General features: G+C 36.5%; 1 protein-coding gene across 10 annotated transcripts in view; it reads left to right on the top strand.

The window, feature by feature from the left end:
- Positions 1-17,923, top strand: part of ECPAS (Ecm29 proteasome adaptor and scaffold) — a 98,911-nt gene that overhangs the window by 24,650 nt on the left and 56,338 nt on the right. For 9 of the 10 annotated variants that reach the window (XR_002178654.3, XM_033858395.2, XM_019946458.3 and 6 more), the window contains 5 exons: positions 2,150-2,280; positions 10,547-10,663; positions 11,508-11,626; positions 12,782-12,931; positions 15,871-16,039. Coding sequence is in view for 9 of the 10 variants with exons in the window: in XM_033858395.2 (XP_033714286.1) it covers positions 2,150-2,280; positions 10,547-10,663; positions 11,508-11,626; positions 12,782-12,931; positions 15,871-16,039 (686 nt within the window). In the remaining variant the exon portion in view is untranslated. Of the gene's footprint in view, positions 1-2,149; positions 2,281-10,544; positions 10,664-11,507; positions 11,627-12,781; positions 12,932-15,870; positions 16,040-17,923 lie in introns of those variants that run through there. The other variant, XM_019946464.3, reaches the window with a different exon arrangement.

Raw genomic sequence — 17,923 nt, 5'->3', positions numbered from 1 at the left:
TTTTAACTTGGTGTTTCTGTTGGTTTTTTATTTTACTCATGAGTAGATGAGGGTTATGAGTTTTTGGAAGGAATACCACAGAGTTGAAATGCCTTTCTTGTCATGTTAGTGATCCTGATACCACATGGCATCGCTTGGTTAAAACAGAATTTATCAGGTTTCACCACTGTAAAGTTAACATTTTCCTCTTTCCCTTTTCTGTTCTTTGGAAGCAAGTCACTAAATCTAGTCTACCCTCAAGGTGTGGGTAGAGGCACGAATTAAGCTCTACCTCCTGTAGGGGGAGGTAGCTACATAATTATTTGGAATTCTGTAAGAAAGACTTGTCTCTTTTCCCCAGTGCATTTAATCATTCAGTCATTTATTTATATCATGGAGTCATGTAAATTTATTTTATACTTTGGGTTAGAATCCAGTACTATGTTATTTATTTGGTTCCTCAAATTTATTCCAGCCTTGGCCATAATGGAGCTCTTTCAGGGTGGTTCCTGCATCCCTTTGACTTATCAGGCCCTGTTTCCCTTCTGGCCCTACAGGATGCTTCAGGTTCATCTTGTTTTTTCCCTGCCCCAGCCCTAGAATCAGCCATTTCCCCAAGAGTCTGGCTCCTTTTACTGGAGAAGGGTGTTTAAAAACCCAGGATCCGGGTGCTGGGTGCGCTTGTTGCTACTAGGTTGTGCCAGGTTGTGACTGCTTCTAGGCTCCCTCTGGAGACACATATCTATATCTATATGTGTATATATATCTCTTCCTGTAAAAAATTATTATGGAAATTTCCAGCATATACAGAAGTACAGATTCTAAATATCTATCACATAGCTCGAACAGTTATCAGCTAGTGACCAATCTTGGTTTCACTTATATGGCCCCTCCCCATTTCTCACCCCAGCACCCCCAATTATTTATTTATTTTAAAATGAGGACCTGAATGAGGCCATGACTTTATTTTTAGTTTCTGAAATAATTATATATATTTAAGGTGTACAATGTGATAATTTGATACACATATACATAATGAAATGATTACTTCAGTCAAGCTGATTAAGATGTCTTTTTCTCACAGTTGCCTTTTTTTTTTTGTGAGAACGTCTGAAATTTACTCTCAGCAGATTTCCAGTACACCCCTGATTATTTGATGTAAATCTAAGTAACTGTTATTTCAGTTATATTTTAGTCTTTATCTCTGAGAAAAAGGACTCCTTTAAATAAATTTTTTTGTTTTTTATTTTTAAATTTTAAAATTAAGGTATAATAGGTACAGTAGAAAGCATGAAAGGATAGAGCTTGTGAATTTTTATAAATGTATATAGCTGTGTAATCATCATGCAGATTGAGATGTAGGACATTTCCAGTGCCTTAGAATGCTCCCTAATCACTTACGGATAATTTTTGTAAGAACCCCTAAAAAACAAACATAACCACAATACCATTGTAACACCTAAAAAATTAACAATAATTTAAAAAAATCAAGTATCCAGTCATTTGCCCTTGATAGGTTCCCCTTTCACCTCAGCACTCTCCCCTCCCCTGCAATGTATTGATTGAAGAGACAGAAGCTCTGAGTGTGTTAGTTGCTTGTTCTGTAGTTGCCTGGGTTTTGCTGAGAGCATCCCTTTGGTGTTAATATGTTTCTCAGTGGCTTTCTTCGTGGAAATTTGTCTCTCACATTCTGGTTGGCTAATTCCAGCAGTAATGGGCAGTGATTCTGTCTTTGAAGAAATTTCATCAGTAAGATGGTTTCACCAAAGATATAATATTATCCCTGGTATATGATTAAAGTTCTCCTGCATGGCTCTGCTAGCTAGGTCTAGACGATTTCTTCAAAACTTTTGTATCTTTTCTGGTATCCACATCCTTTAGAAAAACGGAATAACCTTGTAAATAGGAGAGAAATTTGTTGTTTTTGTCTTTGTTTTCCTCTCTTCTAGAGGTTAAATGACCAGGACAGTTGTAAGACAGTATAATTAGCTAGTAAACCTTTTTAGTGTTGTTTCATTGCTGTGTCAAAATCATCTGCATACAGGGCTAGCTATGGTTAAAGTTCTGGCTGAAGGATCTGCAGTATAGAAAAAAGGATTAAGCTATAAAAGTGATTAGTCTTAGTTCTGTTTGATGTGCTAAGTTATCCTTTTCTCTTTTTGTATTGTAGATCAGCTTGAACGAGTCTTTTTACGACTTGGCCATGCTGAAACAGATGAACAATTACAGAATATTATATCTAAATTCCTTCCTCCTGTTTTGCTCAAGCTGTCCAGCACCCAAGAAGGAGTACGTAAAAAGGTAAGCATGCTGGGACAGTTGGGGGAATTAAATAGTGAATAAATGGATGTATTTTATGAAGTGAGTTTTCTGTTCCCATTATTGAAATCTAGCTTCATGATCCCAATTAGGCTTTTCAAAATGGACAGTAAGTCTAGGACCAGCTTCCACGATTTAAAAGTACCTTTTGTATGCTTAGCACAGCTGCATTTAGCTCCAGCTGTACACGAGGCATCAGTACTGGATGACATAATTGAGATATTTATTCTGGAATGTATGGAGGTCTGATTTAAAATCTATGCCCTTGAGTCCAATATGAAAGTCAGGTGGTAATGGGTCAAAAATATTCTTTAATCATTGGCTGACGGTGAATATGGCCTTAATTAAAAGTAAGCAAAAGAAATGTTTTTAAAAGCAAGATACTGTTGTACAGCTCCTGTTTTAGAATTTTTTGAAGAACTGTTAGTAAAAGCTGGGTAACTGTCACATCAAGAGTTTCTTTTTTAACCTAATGTTCTACATGGAACATTTGGATGCTTCACCTTTAAAATAATTCATTTGTCTTCTCGTGTATTTATACTAGACCTTTGGGTTTTTGAGCTATCATCAGGTTTCAATCCTTGAGCCACTGTAATTGATTGGCAGTGACCTTCCCGGAGGTCTGCCCTGAGAGGGATTCTGAGGCCTGATTTGAGTTCAGTGGAGAAAGAGTATCTTTAAGAATGTCTGTTATATTTACAGGAAGGAATAGGGCATTCTTGTCACGTATTTGACATGCCTGTTGTTAATACTGCTTTGCTAAGATAGATAACGTGTTTGATCACGTCATTCTCCTATTTAAAACTCTTCTATGGCCTTTTCTTACCCTAAGAATAACTAGGTATAAAAGGCCTTCATGTGTTGGTTTCTGTTTCCTTATTTAGCTTCATCAGTCTCATCATTTATTTGGCAGATATTTACTGGGTACCTTCTATATGCCAGGTGTTAGGAATACGTTGGTGAAGGAAAGAAACGTCTACTTGGGGAGATGAGTATTAAACAATAAGGCAAAGAGTATAGAGTTAAAATGGCAATAAATGCTAAGATGGCAAAGGATTGTATGAAAGAATATATTTGGGGACTTGATTTAAATTAAGTATAGGGTGTAAGGGAGGTGTGTAGGAAGTAGCCAGGCATAGAGATGGGGAGACCACTAAAGGCAGAGAAGGCCCTGTGTAGAGATTCTGAGCCCGAACTGAGTATAAAACCTTCAGGGAGCTGAACAAGGCCACAGAGATGCACCCTGTGCACCAGAGGAAGAGTGATAGGAGTTCAGGCATGGGGATTCCAGCGGCAGCCATTTGAAAGGGTATTGGTGGCAGTGACATAATCATTCTGGCTGTGGGGTGGAGAAAGACTTGCAGTGGCGCAGAGGAGAGTAAACAGAAGGAAGTTTTTGCATTAGTCCAGGCCTCTCGGCTGAGTATTTTCAGTAGGGTTTTTTCTTTTTTTTTAAACTTATTTACTTAGGAGTTTTATGTTTCCTTGTATTTTATCTTCTGTAGAAAATCATTCGTCTCTAACCATCTACTTTATATGTTCAGTTGTATATTATTCACGTCTATCATACTATTATTCTTAATATTCTGTTACCATTCAAGTGGAGAAATTCCATTCTTGTTTCTAATTTTTTTGTTCCTACCAAAGGTTTGCTTTTTTTAATGGGCCAATTTAAAAGGAAAAAGAGCTTTTATATTAATTTTTTCAAGTGTATTTTTCTTCTATTTTTATTCAAATTACTCCTTTTTTTGTTTTCCTTTGATATGTTTTTCTCACATAAGATTTCAGTTTGTAAAGTACGTAATGGTAAAGGTCATTATGTGCCAGGAAAAATGCTAATCACTTAAATACTCACAAGATTATGTGAGGTGTAGGTGTTATTTCCATTTTATAGATGGAGCTGAGGCTTGGAATGATTAAGTGACTTCATTAAGGTCAGATAACAGAAAAACAGAACTGAAAATGACCTCAGTTTCCGGATTTCTCTTTGATTACTATTTTGGTTATACCCCATAGTTACACTGGTGAGCAGTATTAGGTTATTTTATTTTTGACCTAATAATTAGTTTATAAGAACATTGTTTTTGGTTTTAAAATAGTGTAAAATTTGTCTGGTTTTACTGCATTCTGATTTGAAACCACAGTGAGCAAATGTTCTAGTCTTTTAAAGCATATTATTTCTGATGTTCATAAAAACTATTCATAAGATTAAAAAAATATTTCCTATTGGTGGAATATGGAGCTCAGTGTGTGGATAGGCCACTCAACACTGCTCTCATTTCTCAAGAAACCTATCTTCCAGTCCTGTTGTAAATTAATAGTGAATTACAATCTCCTGCTGCTGTTGTAGTTTTTCTGATTTTCCTTTTAGTTTTAATAGTTTGACCTTGATGCGCTTTTTTTTTAAGTGTCCTTATTTATTTATTTATTTTTAACATCTTTCTTGGAGTATAATTGCTTTACAATGGTGTGTTAGTTGCTGCTGTATAACAAAGTGAATCAGCTATATGCATACATATATCTGCATATCTCCTCCCTCTTGCGCCTCCTTGATGTGTTTTGATGCACAAGTTTAAGGTCTTGTGTTTCTTAGTAATTTGTATTGTATTACTTACTTTTCTTTTTTTAAATTTTATTTTATTTATTTATTTTTTTACTTACTTTTCTTATCTTTCAAATCTCATTTAAGATTTCTTTCCCCAATACCTCTATCATCTAAGACTAGTATTGTAGCCAGTGTTTTCCTTTGGTGTAAGTTAGATTGAGGAATCTTTGCCCCAGCCAGCAATCTTAACCTTATTTACTTTAGCTGCATATCTTCATCAATGTAATTGAGATGTCACATTTTTTTTGAGGTTTGGATTGAGGGCATGTACATCAGTTCCAGTTATTAACCTTTCTCATCACTTGATCTGTTCTCATTCTTTCCATCTCTCCCTCTTTTCCCTTCTCTCCTCTTCCTGCCACACATTTTCTGTTTAAGAGTTTGATAACCTATATTCTGTTTTAATATAATGATTAATCAAGCAATTCTATCCACATTCTTAACATTTCAGTCATTAATTTGTATCTAAGTAAACAAGATGTTTTACTCAGTTACCCATCAAGTAAATTATTTTATCTTGTTCAGATTTCTTCCTTCTCCCCCTTCCCTTATATTTCTTACTAGAAATAGTAATTACCTTCTTATTTCTTCGTTTTTTCATTTATATTTATTTTTCATGTTGTCCTTTATTTATCTATTTATTTTTTAAACATCTTTATCGTAGTATAATTGCTTTACAATGGTGTGTTAGTTTCTGCTTTATAACAAAGTGAATCAGCTCTACATTTACGTATATCCCCATATTTCTTATTATTTCTTACTAGGTTTTTCCCTAGAAATTTTCCTTTGATTTTCTTCTCATATTCCAAATAATGCTGACTTTGATCTATTGGTGAATTTTTCTAAACTTTTTACAAAAAGCTTGAAGGAAATATACGAAAATGTGTTTACTGTGATGAGTCGTACAGATGATTTTTTAAAAACAACTTTGAATCCCATGGAATATTATGCAACTACTACAAAAAATGAGTTAGGTCTAAATTAAGAAGCTTATATATTTTTAACTGGAAACAAAGCAGACTCTGTGCTAACGTGAATGACATATAGCTCATTTTTGTAAAAAGTAAACAAGTAAAATCTAAAGATATAGCTAGTGGGAATCAGCAGCATAGCACAGAGAGATCAGCTTGTGGTTTGCGATGACCTGGAGGGGTGGGATAGGGAGGATGGGAGGGAGGCTTAAGATGGAGGGGATATGGGGACATATGTATGCATGTGGCTGATTCACTTTGTTGTACAGCAGAAACTAACACAGTATTGTGAAGCAATTATACTCCAATAAAGATCTATTTAAAAAAAAAGATATAAATATGTTTGTAGAAATTTTTGTGGATACAGAGAAAGATGTGAAGATGAACACCGAAGTATTAATACTGGTGTCTTCGAGTGGCTATGATGGACTAGGGAAAAGGGATAATTATGATTTTTCACTTAATTTATTGTAATAAATGTGTTTTTCTATTATAATTTGAAAAAGCAAGAAAATAGAATAAAGAGAGATATAATCATTGTGAACTTGTATATTTAATTTATATTGTAAAATACTAATTTTGTTTGCTTTTTTTACATATCAGATTTCTCTTGGTAAAGGGGTTTTGTTGTTAAGTAAGTTTGAAAGCTTCTGGAATAAGGGAAAAGAGATCTAACAGCTGAGACACCTGTTTACATTCTAAGCAGTATGCTAGACTCTGACATATCCTTCCATTTAATCCTCATAATAGCCTGTGAAATGTTATCATTTGATTTCTGCAAATGGGGGAAAGTGATTCAGAAAATGATAATAGTGCAAAGCATTAAATGCCTATGTGGACATTGTCTCAGTTCATTACAACTCATCTAACAGCTCTGTGGGGTATAGGTGCTCATGTTATTCCCATCTTATCTAGGAAGAAACTGAGGCTCAGAGAAGTTAAATAACTTGCTTTGTGTCACATGACTAACAAGCGACTTTACACATGAGAGATAATTCCAAGACTAAATGATTTCTGCCAGGCTTTGCCTTCACCTGATGGCAAACACGTTCATTCTTTAGCTTATGTGTGAAAGTGAATTCAGTACATGAGGGGTCAGTGAATGAAAGTTGAGGATAAAAGAATGTCTGAAAGCAATAACATAATTTGCCTGCATGTTATTTTGCCTCCAGGTAGTAGAGGCTCGATGTGTGTTTCCCTTTTATTTGTTTTGAAGTATAGATACTCGGTCAGACTTTTATTTACTTTGAAATATAGCTACCTGGTCAGACTTTCATGATTTGTACAGTCCTGTACTCATACTAATACCTCTTGCAAGTAGAACCAATATGATAATTGGGAGTTTTGGTTATTATATAATTGTTAATAAAACAAAGGATGTAGATATTGATCACAAATCTAGAATGCAGTTACAATTATTAGACCTTTTTTTACCATATAAAATAAGACTGTCGTGAAAGCAGAGTATTTTTTAATAAAAGCTTACATATAAATAATTTCAGTATGTAAAATTTTGTAGTCAGTGACACTAGGGATTAATCTAGTATTGACTTTCAGTTCTGTAATTTTAGGGCTCCTGACTGTCAGTTTCATAATGTTTGTTAGGCTTAAGCAGGATACCTGTAGAGTAGCAGCTGATAATTTGTGGATAAATTGGGTGAAAGAGAAATGTTTTATTTTTGATTTATTTATTTTTTGGCTGCCCCGCGTGGCTTGTGGGATCTTAGTTCTCCGACCAGGGATTGGCCACTGGCCCATGACAGTGAAAGCGCCGAGTCTTAACCACTGGACTGCCAGGGAATTCCCAAGAGACATAAGTTTTAGACTTCTACTGACATATCACTATTTTAAGGAAAATGAGATATGTTATGTAGAATTCTCTTTTACAGTGAACCTTGTATATTCTGACTTCTTAGAATAGGTAAAAATTAAAAACTGACCACTGCTGGTGGGAGTGTAAATTAGTATAACCACTTTGGAAAACTGTTTGGAAATATTCTAAGGCTTATCATATGTATACTTCATGACCAGGCATTTCCAGTCCTGGGTTTGTATACAACAGAAGTGTGTATATCTGTGCACCAGAAGACATAGCTAAGAATGTTCATAGCATTATTCATAATGGTCCAAACTGGAAATAATCTTATATCTATCATGATATAGGAGAATGGATAAATTCTGTTTTTTTCCTACTAGAGCAGTGAAAGTGAACAACAACATGGATGAATCTCAGATATAATATAGAATGAAAAACACAGGAGTTCATCCTATTTGTTCCATTTATATAAATTTAAATATGGTGTTAGAAGTCAGGAAGAGGGGTTAGTCAGTGGGGTGCAGGGCCTTTGTACTTCTGGTGGTTACAAAGGTGTGTTTACTTTGTGAAAATTTATTAAGCCATACATTCTCAATTTTGCACTTCAGCTATATGTTATACTTCAATTAAAAAGTTTACTAATGAGTAAATGAATATAAATGAATGAGTAATAAGGGGAACTGATAGGGACAAAATACTATATGCCCGAGGCTGGTAATTCTGTAGGCTTACTGACAGAGGTTAACTGTTGTCAGTTTAGCTGGGGGAGGGACTGGTTCAGCGGATTTCTTAATTTTTATGGGTTTATAGAGGATTGCAGGCAGTGGATAACCGAATATAGGAAATGAGTCAATATTTAAGGTGATAATATTGCTAGAAGAAAATTAAGTAGTTAATCTACTTAAAATTTAAAAAATTGTCATAAAAAAGAAAGTATGTAATTGTGGGCATGATTGTCTGCCACCATCAATAGTGATATTCCATAGGATCCTTCTAGGAAGCAGCCTAGCTTAGATCATCAGAAGAGGGCTGTTTCCTTTAGCCTGGCTCCTCCTGATTTTTTCCCCTGTCATCCAGCTGAATCACAGGTCTGGACAGGCAGGAGGTTGGGTGAGGTATGTGTGGTCATGCAAGTTTCTAGGTCTTTGTAATGTTTGAGGGCTCCCGAGGGTGTCTCACAGTGACAGACACTTCAGCTGAATTAAGCTCAACTGTCAGTGTCTGATAAGGTTAAAAATATGGATTCTGGAGTCAGATCTTGACTGTGCCACTTGCTGGCTCAGTAACTTGCTGGACAAGTTAACTTCACTTCCTGACCCTCTGCTTCCTCACAGGGTAAAATGGGAATGACAATAGCACCTCTCCAGTTGTTGTGAGAATCAGATGAGCTAAGGAATGCAAAGGGCTGTCCTGCGTGGAAACTGCTCAATAAATGTCAGCTATTTTACGATTATTCTTATCACTCATTTAACAAACATTGATTTTTAGATTTGTTGTTATTTTAAAAATTCACTTATTTCATGATTGCTGTAGATAACTTTGAACTGTTGCTGTTGCTGTGAACATCTCTACAGCTCTCCTTAATACTTGCTTTGAAGCTAGATCTCAAATTTCAGAAGTGATGGAGAGTAGTGTAAGCCTGGCCCTCTGGAATAGTCACTTTAAATTCTTGAGTCTTTAGGTGAGGCTTTCTAAAAATCCTGTATCTCAGTGCTCCTTTCTTAGCAAGATAATCCCACTTTCATTGTAAGCTTGGGGTCATTTGATGTAAACCTCTGTAGCTTCCTTTCCACCCATGGGTATTGTTGACTTATTCACCTCTATTTCTGTCTTTTCCCACTTAAAGGAGAGGAAGTTTGATATTACTTACTTAAAACTTTTTAGTAGAACCAGATGATCTTCAAAATAAAGTAAAAATTTCTCAGCATTTTACCCAAATCCTTCTGTAACCTAGGTCCTGCTTTTATCTCTTACCACTCTGTGTTTCAGTCAGATGCAGCACACCATGTTCTTTTAGACCTCTTATACCTTCTTATAACTGATCTTCTGCTTGGAATTTCATCTGCTCTTTGGGACTTAGTTTCCTGTCAGTTCCTCCGGGAAGTCCTCCTTGATCTTAGTAGATAACTTTTTCTTCCTGAAACTCTCAGTACCTTGTATATTTCTCTTGCTGTAGTGTTCACGTTGTATTTTAGTTAGTTTGGGCTGCTATAACAGTATACCACAGACTGGATGACATAAACAGCATTTGTTTCTCACAGTGTTGGAGGCTGGAAGTCCGAGATCAGAGTGCCAGCGTGGTCAGGCTCTTCGTCGGGAACTTTTCATCGTGTACGGAGGGCTGTCTTCTTGCTTTATCCTCAGACGGCAGAGAGAGGAAGAACTCTGATACCTTCATCCCCTTAGAAGGGCACCCATCCCATCGTGGGCCCCCCGCCCCGCGATCTCCTCCAAACCTGTTTACCTCTCAAAGCCGTCACAGTGGGGTTTAGGGCTTTAAAGCGTGAATTTTGGGAGACACAGACATTCAGTCTGTAGCATAGTGTGTTGCTATCATTTGTTCACAGGTCTTCTGGGAGACTGTGCCTCAGTGTAGGCCCATCTGGAATCTCAAGTTTAATTAACTAAAGGACATTGTAAAAATAAATTCACTACTAAAAATCTGGTGCATGGATTCTTGGGGATAACATTTTGGAACAAGATTTTAATATTGTATACTCCCTTTCTGGGATGTCAAATTTACCTCCTTTAAGAGAACAAAGTAGCTACTATTCATTAAAATAAGTAATATCTGAGAAATGAATTCGTTTTTAAGATACGATCAATAATTTCAGTTTATATCTTCCTGTATTTTAGGTAATGGAACTGTTGGTCCATCTGAATAAGCGTATAAAAAGCCGCCCCAAGATACAGCTCCCAGTAGAGACACTCTTGGTTCAGTACCAGGACCCTGCTGCAGTTTCCTTTGTCACAGTGAGTGTTATCTTGGAATATTTTCTGACTTACAGTAAGTTTTCTTTCATAACATGTATTAGATGCCATCAGTATATTGGCCAGCCTAGAATTTCACCTTAGACTAAATGAAACGTGAGGTGTTTTTCTTCAAAAGGACACACTGTTTTTCCACTGAGTATTGATCTGGAGGAAATGGTAGGAACAGGATAATGTATGGCCATTTACACAGGGCAAAGGAATGTTGGTGTAATGACTTGTCAGGTATGTTGATTTACAAAAAGAATGATTGATTCTTAGTAAAAGATTATGAGAGGTCAATCTGAATTAGAAAGAGAAGGTTATTTTAGTAATTGACCAGTTGGGAAATGGCAGCCTAGGATTTAACATGGGGTCTCCACTTAGCTTGAAAGGATTAATGTAACAAACTGGGAGAGCTGATACTGATGTGTAGTATGTAGGTTTAGGTAGGTCAAATGATTACTTTTTTCTTTTCAGTGAAAAGTAATTGCACATATGAGTACTTTATTTTCTCCCCAGCTTTATTGAGGCATAACTGACAAATAGAATTGTCTGTATTTAAAGTGTACAATGTGATGATTTGATATACGTATAAGTGCTTTAGACTAGATCATGCTCTCTCATATGAAGCCCATCTTAAAAGTAAGCATTTTGAGTAATTGGGGCTGGAGTTCTTCCTGAGATATACTAGTTGGTCAAGCTGTAACAAACAGGTGATAAACATGAGGAAGGAGGATTCAATTTCTTTGTTATAACAAAGCTGCCTAGGTTATTAGTCATGTGTTTTTGTTGAAATCCTAGAGTATTTCTTTCATACTTACTTGACTTTCTCTTGTTGCATTAGAATTTTACTATAATTTATGTTAAGATGGGCTATCCTCGCCTACCAGTGGAAAAACAATGTGAGCTGGCTCCTACGCTTCTTACTGCCATGGAAGGGAAGCCTCAGCCCCAGCAGGACAGGTATGCTTTCCTCAGTTACCTTATTGCCCACCTGTGAGAGTCAACAGCTGCCATTCAAAAATAGATCCACACATTTGGTTTCACTTGGGCAAATACAAAGGCTTGAGTTGAGCTCTTTGAGTTGACAGTTCTGTGTTACCTCAACATTACTGTTTTGTTAATTTTATAAATTATAAAATTTCTTGTGAGCATATCAAAAAATGTATAGAACTAACATTTTTCTCAATCTAAATGCATTTTTATTTCGGTTAGTTATTTTGAAGCAACTGATTTTCTGTGATTGCAGAAATTTGAGATCTAATATGCTTTTCATCAGACATTTCTTTCTTGGAGGATATAAAGTTTCAGAGCAGTTTTCTTAAGGAACTAATTACTCGTTTGTATTAATATGGGAATTGGAGAGGTGAAAAGGAATATCATCCTTAGTTTCTAGGCTTAGCTCAAAACTTCTGTATCCTAAGCCCTGTTGTGGTGACAACCATGAAAAGAAGTTGTGGAGGAAAGATGGATTTAAATCATGTTTTCACTTCACTTTTTAGAGCATAAACATTTTTAAAAGATTGTAATACAGATATTTACAAGTAAAATTAATAGACATTGTAAACACTGTTTGAAATTTTCATGTTTTAATAGCAACAGGTTTAGTGAAAGAAGAAAAGAATCTGTTACTTAAATTCACACAGTGGAAATTTAATATTGTATTCCAAATATTGACATGATTGATGTTTAATTTCTTTAGATTTAGAATGACTTTATTTTTAATTAAATGTGGAAAGGAAAAAAATGATTGACAGGACATGTTATAAGTTGAACTTTACCTAAGGTTTAATATTAAATCTCTTGTGGTAATAGATATTAACACTGAGCCCATATTATGTACATTTTTCTCAGGTGTTTTTGGTGATGAGCCAGATTGGCTAAATGTCACTTATTACTCAATATCCTGAGCTTTTAATAAGAAGGAAATAAGAATGAAGTCTAGGCCACTCCCTAGATTAGGACTTTGTAAATTAGTGGTATTGAAAATGAATGGCCCTTGCTACGATGGCTACTTTTTGTTATGTGGTTTTATTTTTTTTTGGTTTTGTCTGTTATTTGCATGTATAAAAAACCTTATTTTTTAAATAGTTGCAATAAATGTAATTGTTTTTTCAGCTTAATGCATCTTTTAATACCAACCCTTTTTCACATGAAATACCCTGTTGAATCATCAAAATCAGCTTCTCCGTTTAACCTTGCTGAGAAACCAAAGACTGTGCAGCTGCTTTTGGACTTCATGCTAGATGTCCTTTTGATGCCTTATGGGTAAGTAAAAAAAAAATAAAAACGAAACAAAGCAACCTTGTTCTTGATTGCTTTTACTGTGTGCAGTCAAGTACTCTTTTCAGTGATTCAATTTTCACTTGAAAATGAATGTCTCAGATTTGCTTTGCTGCAGCCCTGACCTCTTCTAAACTGCAGCGCCGCTGCTTACTGACCTTATGGGTGTGGAGCTGCTGCTGTGCTTTCAGACTTGCCCCGTCCAAGCTGAAATCAGTCTTCCCAGTAAACATAGTTTCTCTTCTTTAACTACCATCAGTGCTGTGATGATTCTCTTAGCCTTGTAGGCGCTCAGTTATAAATTGCCTCTAGCTTTCTCTTCCTCGTTGCTGTAGTATCAGTTCCGTAAGACCTCCTTCCTCCTCCTCCATGTGTCCTGGAACCATTCCCACTGCTGCCGTTCTAGTTTCGGCTCTTTTCAACTCTTTTCATCTCTTTTCATGACTTTCTCACCAGCTGCTCTTCTTCAAAACTTTCTACACTGCCACAGAGTTTCCTGATTTTTAAAACACAGATTTTATCAGTGACCCCTTAAAATCCCTGGGCTGTTATTTTCCAGTCATTACATGCACTCATGCATTTCATGTACTCTATATCTCCTTGCCTGTCTACATTTTAAGAGAAGACAGTTTTCTCTGCTTAGAATGCTTCCCCATCAAGAAAGAAAGAAGGAAAGAAAGAAAACAACAGAAAACGACAGCCAGGAAAACCACTTTGAAAAAGCCTCACAGACTAGCTTAGAGGCCAGTTCTGTTGTCTCTGACTAACTCCCTGCCCTACGCACAGGATTCTTCCTTGTCCTCAAAAGGCTAAGCACCCATCTGAAGTGCCACTTTGTGCTTTTATTGCGTTGTTGGCTTATCCCATCCTAATAGATTGGGAGCTCTTTGAAGTCAAGAGCTGTTTACTCTAGCTCTGGTTCCTGGCGTAGCGCCCACGTTGTCATCTGCTTCCAGCCTGCTCCTTTTCTAGGTTGTCCTGCTGCCAGAGAGATTCTTCTAACATATTGCTTTCATTACATTTCTTCCCTGACCAAAAATGCAGTATACACTATGAGCGTGGCATGGGGGGGCTCCACATCACCTGTCCCTCCATCCAGCCACGAGAGTTCACGCTGTACGATTTCTTTCCTCTCCTTTTTGCTCTCCTCCCACTCCTCTAATTTGGCGGCTTTATTTTTCTGGACCTTCCACTACCTCTGTCATATCATTTCTTACTTCCCTGCAGTTTCTTTGTCATCTGATAACATATCATATGCTGTTGTACTAGTTGTGTTGTTATTGTCTCAACTTGCTCCAGATGGCAGACACTCAACACCTCCTGCTGTTCCTCTGTCTTGTGATTAGGATGGTGTTTTGCACGATGTTAGCTGTTCAGTAGTTATTAATTGATTTACTTACTGCTGCTAGTCTTGCTATAACTGAGAAATAAATGAAAACCTCCTTTTATAGTTGTTGAATCAGGAGGCAGCCAGAACTGGCAGGTGATGATGGCTTTGGTAATTTAACTTTGAAATCCAAATTTAACTTAGGCACACAATGTACCCAAGCCAGTAGTTCCTCACATTTTTCTTACCAGTGAGAATTTGCCTTGTTTATATAAAAATATTAAAACGATTCTTTAACAGGTTTTTTAAAAAAAATTAGATGAATTTAGGAATGGAACAAATATGGTATATAGTAATGTGGAATAATTTACTGTGCCATTAGGCTTCAGGTGTTTTCTTTAATTTTTATTATAACAGGTATTTTATTTTAATATCCAGTCTGGTAATTTGTCAGCATAGAATTTTAGAGTTCAGAAGGACTTGAATTAATAGTCATATCAAAATTTTCATTTTGTAGATGAGGAATGCTAGTTTAATGGTTCAAAATGAATTTATCAGAAATCTTATTTTTAATCTATAGAAGCTAAAAAAGAAATGGGATGATAAATTAATAACTAGCTGCAAAGCTGTATGCTTTGAACATATAATGGAAAAAGCTGGTCCTTATTATGATTTTTTTCCTCTTTGGATCCTTTTGAATTTTTTCATTTTTGGGGTGTATGTGCTTGTATGGTAAGTGGTTTGGAGGTTTCAGTGAGTTTTTCTATTTTTTAAAAATAAATTAATTTTATTTATTTATTTTTGGCTGCGTTGGGTCTTCGTTGCTGCGTACGGGCTTTCTCTAGTTGCAGTGAGCGGGGATTACTCTTTGTTGCAGTGTGCGGGCTTCTCATTGCTGTGGCTTCTCTTGTTGTGAAGAACAGGCTCTAGGTGTGTGGACTTCAGTAGTTGTGGCACGCGGGGTCAGTAGTTGTGGCTCGTGGGCTCTAGAGCGCAGGCTCAGTAGTTGTGATGCATGGGCTTAGTTGCTCCGTGGCATGTGGGATCCTCCTGGACCAGAGCTCGGACCCGTGTCCCCTGCATTGGCAGGTGTGTTCTTAACTACTGCGCCACCGGGGAAGCCCTCAGTGGGTTTTCTAATGCAGAAATATAAGGAGTTCAAGGAGAATTGAACAGAAATGGGAATGACTATATTCTCTGCTTTGGGTATAAAACAGTAGTTCCCCCTCCACCCCATTACAATCAGTAAACCTTTGTATTTGTCAACTAAAAACTTAAAATGTAGTGGGTCCATAGTGGCTTTTAGAACAATTATTTATAGATTGAGAGTGAACAGAATGTTTATATTCATTGTTGGTAACTGTTACAGTTCATTTGTAACCAGGTTGAGCAGATGTACTCTAATGGTTAATTTGCTGAAGATGTAGATACCTTTTTTAGATAGTTCTGAAATTTTTCTTTATGATAAAATTTTAATTTCAAGTGTTTATTCTTCTAACAGCATTCTGTGGGAGGAAAGTATATAACTGAATGTGCTATATATATGCATGTGTTTGTATGTGTTTATAGAGAGGTTAAATTCCTATTTCCTTTCCAGATACGTGTTAAATGAATCCCAGAGTCGCCAAAATTCATCTTCAGCACAGGGTTCTTCTTCAAATAGTGGGGGAGGTTCTGGAATACCACAGCCTCCCCCAGGAATGAGCTTTTATGCAGCTAAACGAGTTATTGGAGATAACCCATGGACACCTGAACAATTGGAACAGGTATCACACACTGCTTGTTCATACGGAGCTTAACCCTGCACACTTGCCCCTTTGAAGTCCGTGGAAGTATGTGTTACATAATTCCAGCGTATTCAGGCTCTGTAATGAGATACGATTGATGTAATGTGTTCTGGTCATCATGTCATTTATTGGTTAAAGCCCCAGGGAAAGGGAGGAGTGGGAAATGCTGTTTAGTTTTTCTAATACTGCTTACATATTTCAAGTATAAAATACAGCCCATTTATAAATTGAGTAACTTTCATTTTAGTTTTTAATTACAGGTTTAATAATTATCTAGCTGCTTTGGTGCAGTTGAAGTACAATTTATCTTACATTATTCAGCTTTTTAGGGCTGTACATTTTGTGTAAAGTGAGGAACAAGTGACCATATGGGGGAAAAGCATGACCCCCTTTTATATTTCTTCCTGGGAATTGAAAAATTGGCATTAAGAATTTTATTCTGGATTTAAACAGGACACAGATGTTCTCTGAGCAGCTTTTAAAAAAGATTGGTGCTCTACAGAGAAGGTGCCTCACTGTGTCTGTGTCATCAGGCACCTCAGGGAAGAACAGATGAGATCAGTATGTAATTATTTTGGAATTCAAGCAACATGGGTTAGTCTTCCAATCCTTCCTTTATCTCTCCATGGCAGTCTAAATGATTTGATCCTTTTCTTTTTGGCAGTGTAAGTGATCACTGATCAAAACAGTGTTCCCAGGAAAGGGAAAAAGGCAAGTGGGCATTCTTGCCACTCAACAAATTTATAGAATGATTTGTTCAGCAAGGGCTCTATTTGATTAGATTAACATCTTCGTGTTTTATAGATCTTTTTTCTTCTTAAACCATGATGTAAGTAAGAAAGAAGGGTAAATAGTAACAGAAGCTACTCTTTACTGAGTGTGATCTGTGTGACAGACTGAGTACTGAGTACTTTGAATACATTATCTCATTTAATCCTCACAGCAGCCTGAGAAGGTATAGAAATTTAGTTCCATTTTGTAAAAGGAATTGAGGTTTTGAGATTCACCACAGTCTGACTCCTAGTAGTAGGCTTATGAATCTAGGTCTGTCTGAGGGCTAAAGCTATAAGTGCTGGAGAATCATTGTTAACATTATAAATTGTAATCTTACGTTGGTCGTTATTTGCTGATTCCTAAGGGCTCCTGTATGCCTTTTGTCAATTTCATGATCTAGTGTTCAACAGTTTAGTTTCAAGGATGACAGCTGTTTTCCTCTAATTTTTAAATATCTCTTTTGTTTTTTACATTTTTTTCTTTCAGATAAGACAGCTTTTATTTTTTTCAAATTATAAAGTTAGTGATAATGTAAATGTTCAAGTAATATAGAACATTATAACGAGAAATTAAAAATTACCTGGAATCCTGCCACCCTAGTTTGTCATTCACCTACAGCCTGCTCTGTACATGTGTGTGTACACAAATATAATTTTACACAATACATTTTTACGTATCACATAACACATTATTTGAACTTCATTTTTTTCATTTAATAGTATATCAGGTTTTTAAATAATGTCCTTTTTAATGTCTGTATTAAATGTAATTATGTGTAAACCACATATTTTTTAAACTAGTCTCCTATTGCTGGACATGAGTATTGTTCTCAGTTTCCTTTGCACACTTTTTTTTTTTTTTTTTTTTTTTTTTTTGGGGTACGCGGGCCTCTCACTGTTGTGGCCTCTCCCGCTGCAGAGCACAGGCTCCGGACGCGCAGGCTCAGTGGCCATGGCTCACGGGCCCAGCCGCTCCGCGGCATGTGGGATCTTCCCAGACCGGGGCACGAACCCGTGTCCCCTGCATCGGCAGGCGGACTCTCAACCACTGCGCCACCAGGGAAGCCCCTCCTTTGCACACTTTTTTGTG

The sequence above is a fragment of the Tursiops truncatus genome, chromosome 6, assembly GCF_011762595.2.
Source record: "Tursiops truncatus isolate mTurTru1 chromosome 6, mTurTru1.mat.Y, whole genome shotgun sequence".
NCBI classification, from domain to species: Eukaryota; Metazoa; Chordata; class Mammalia; order Artiodactyla; family Delphinidae; genus Tursiops; species Tursiops truncatus.
This window is presented reverse-complemented; position numbering and strand designations above follow the sequence as displayed.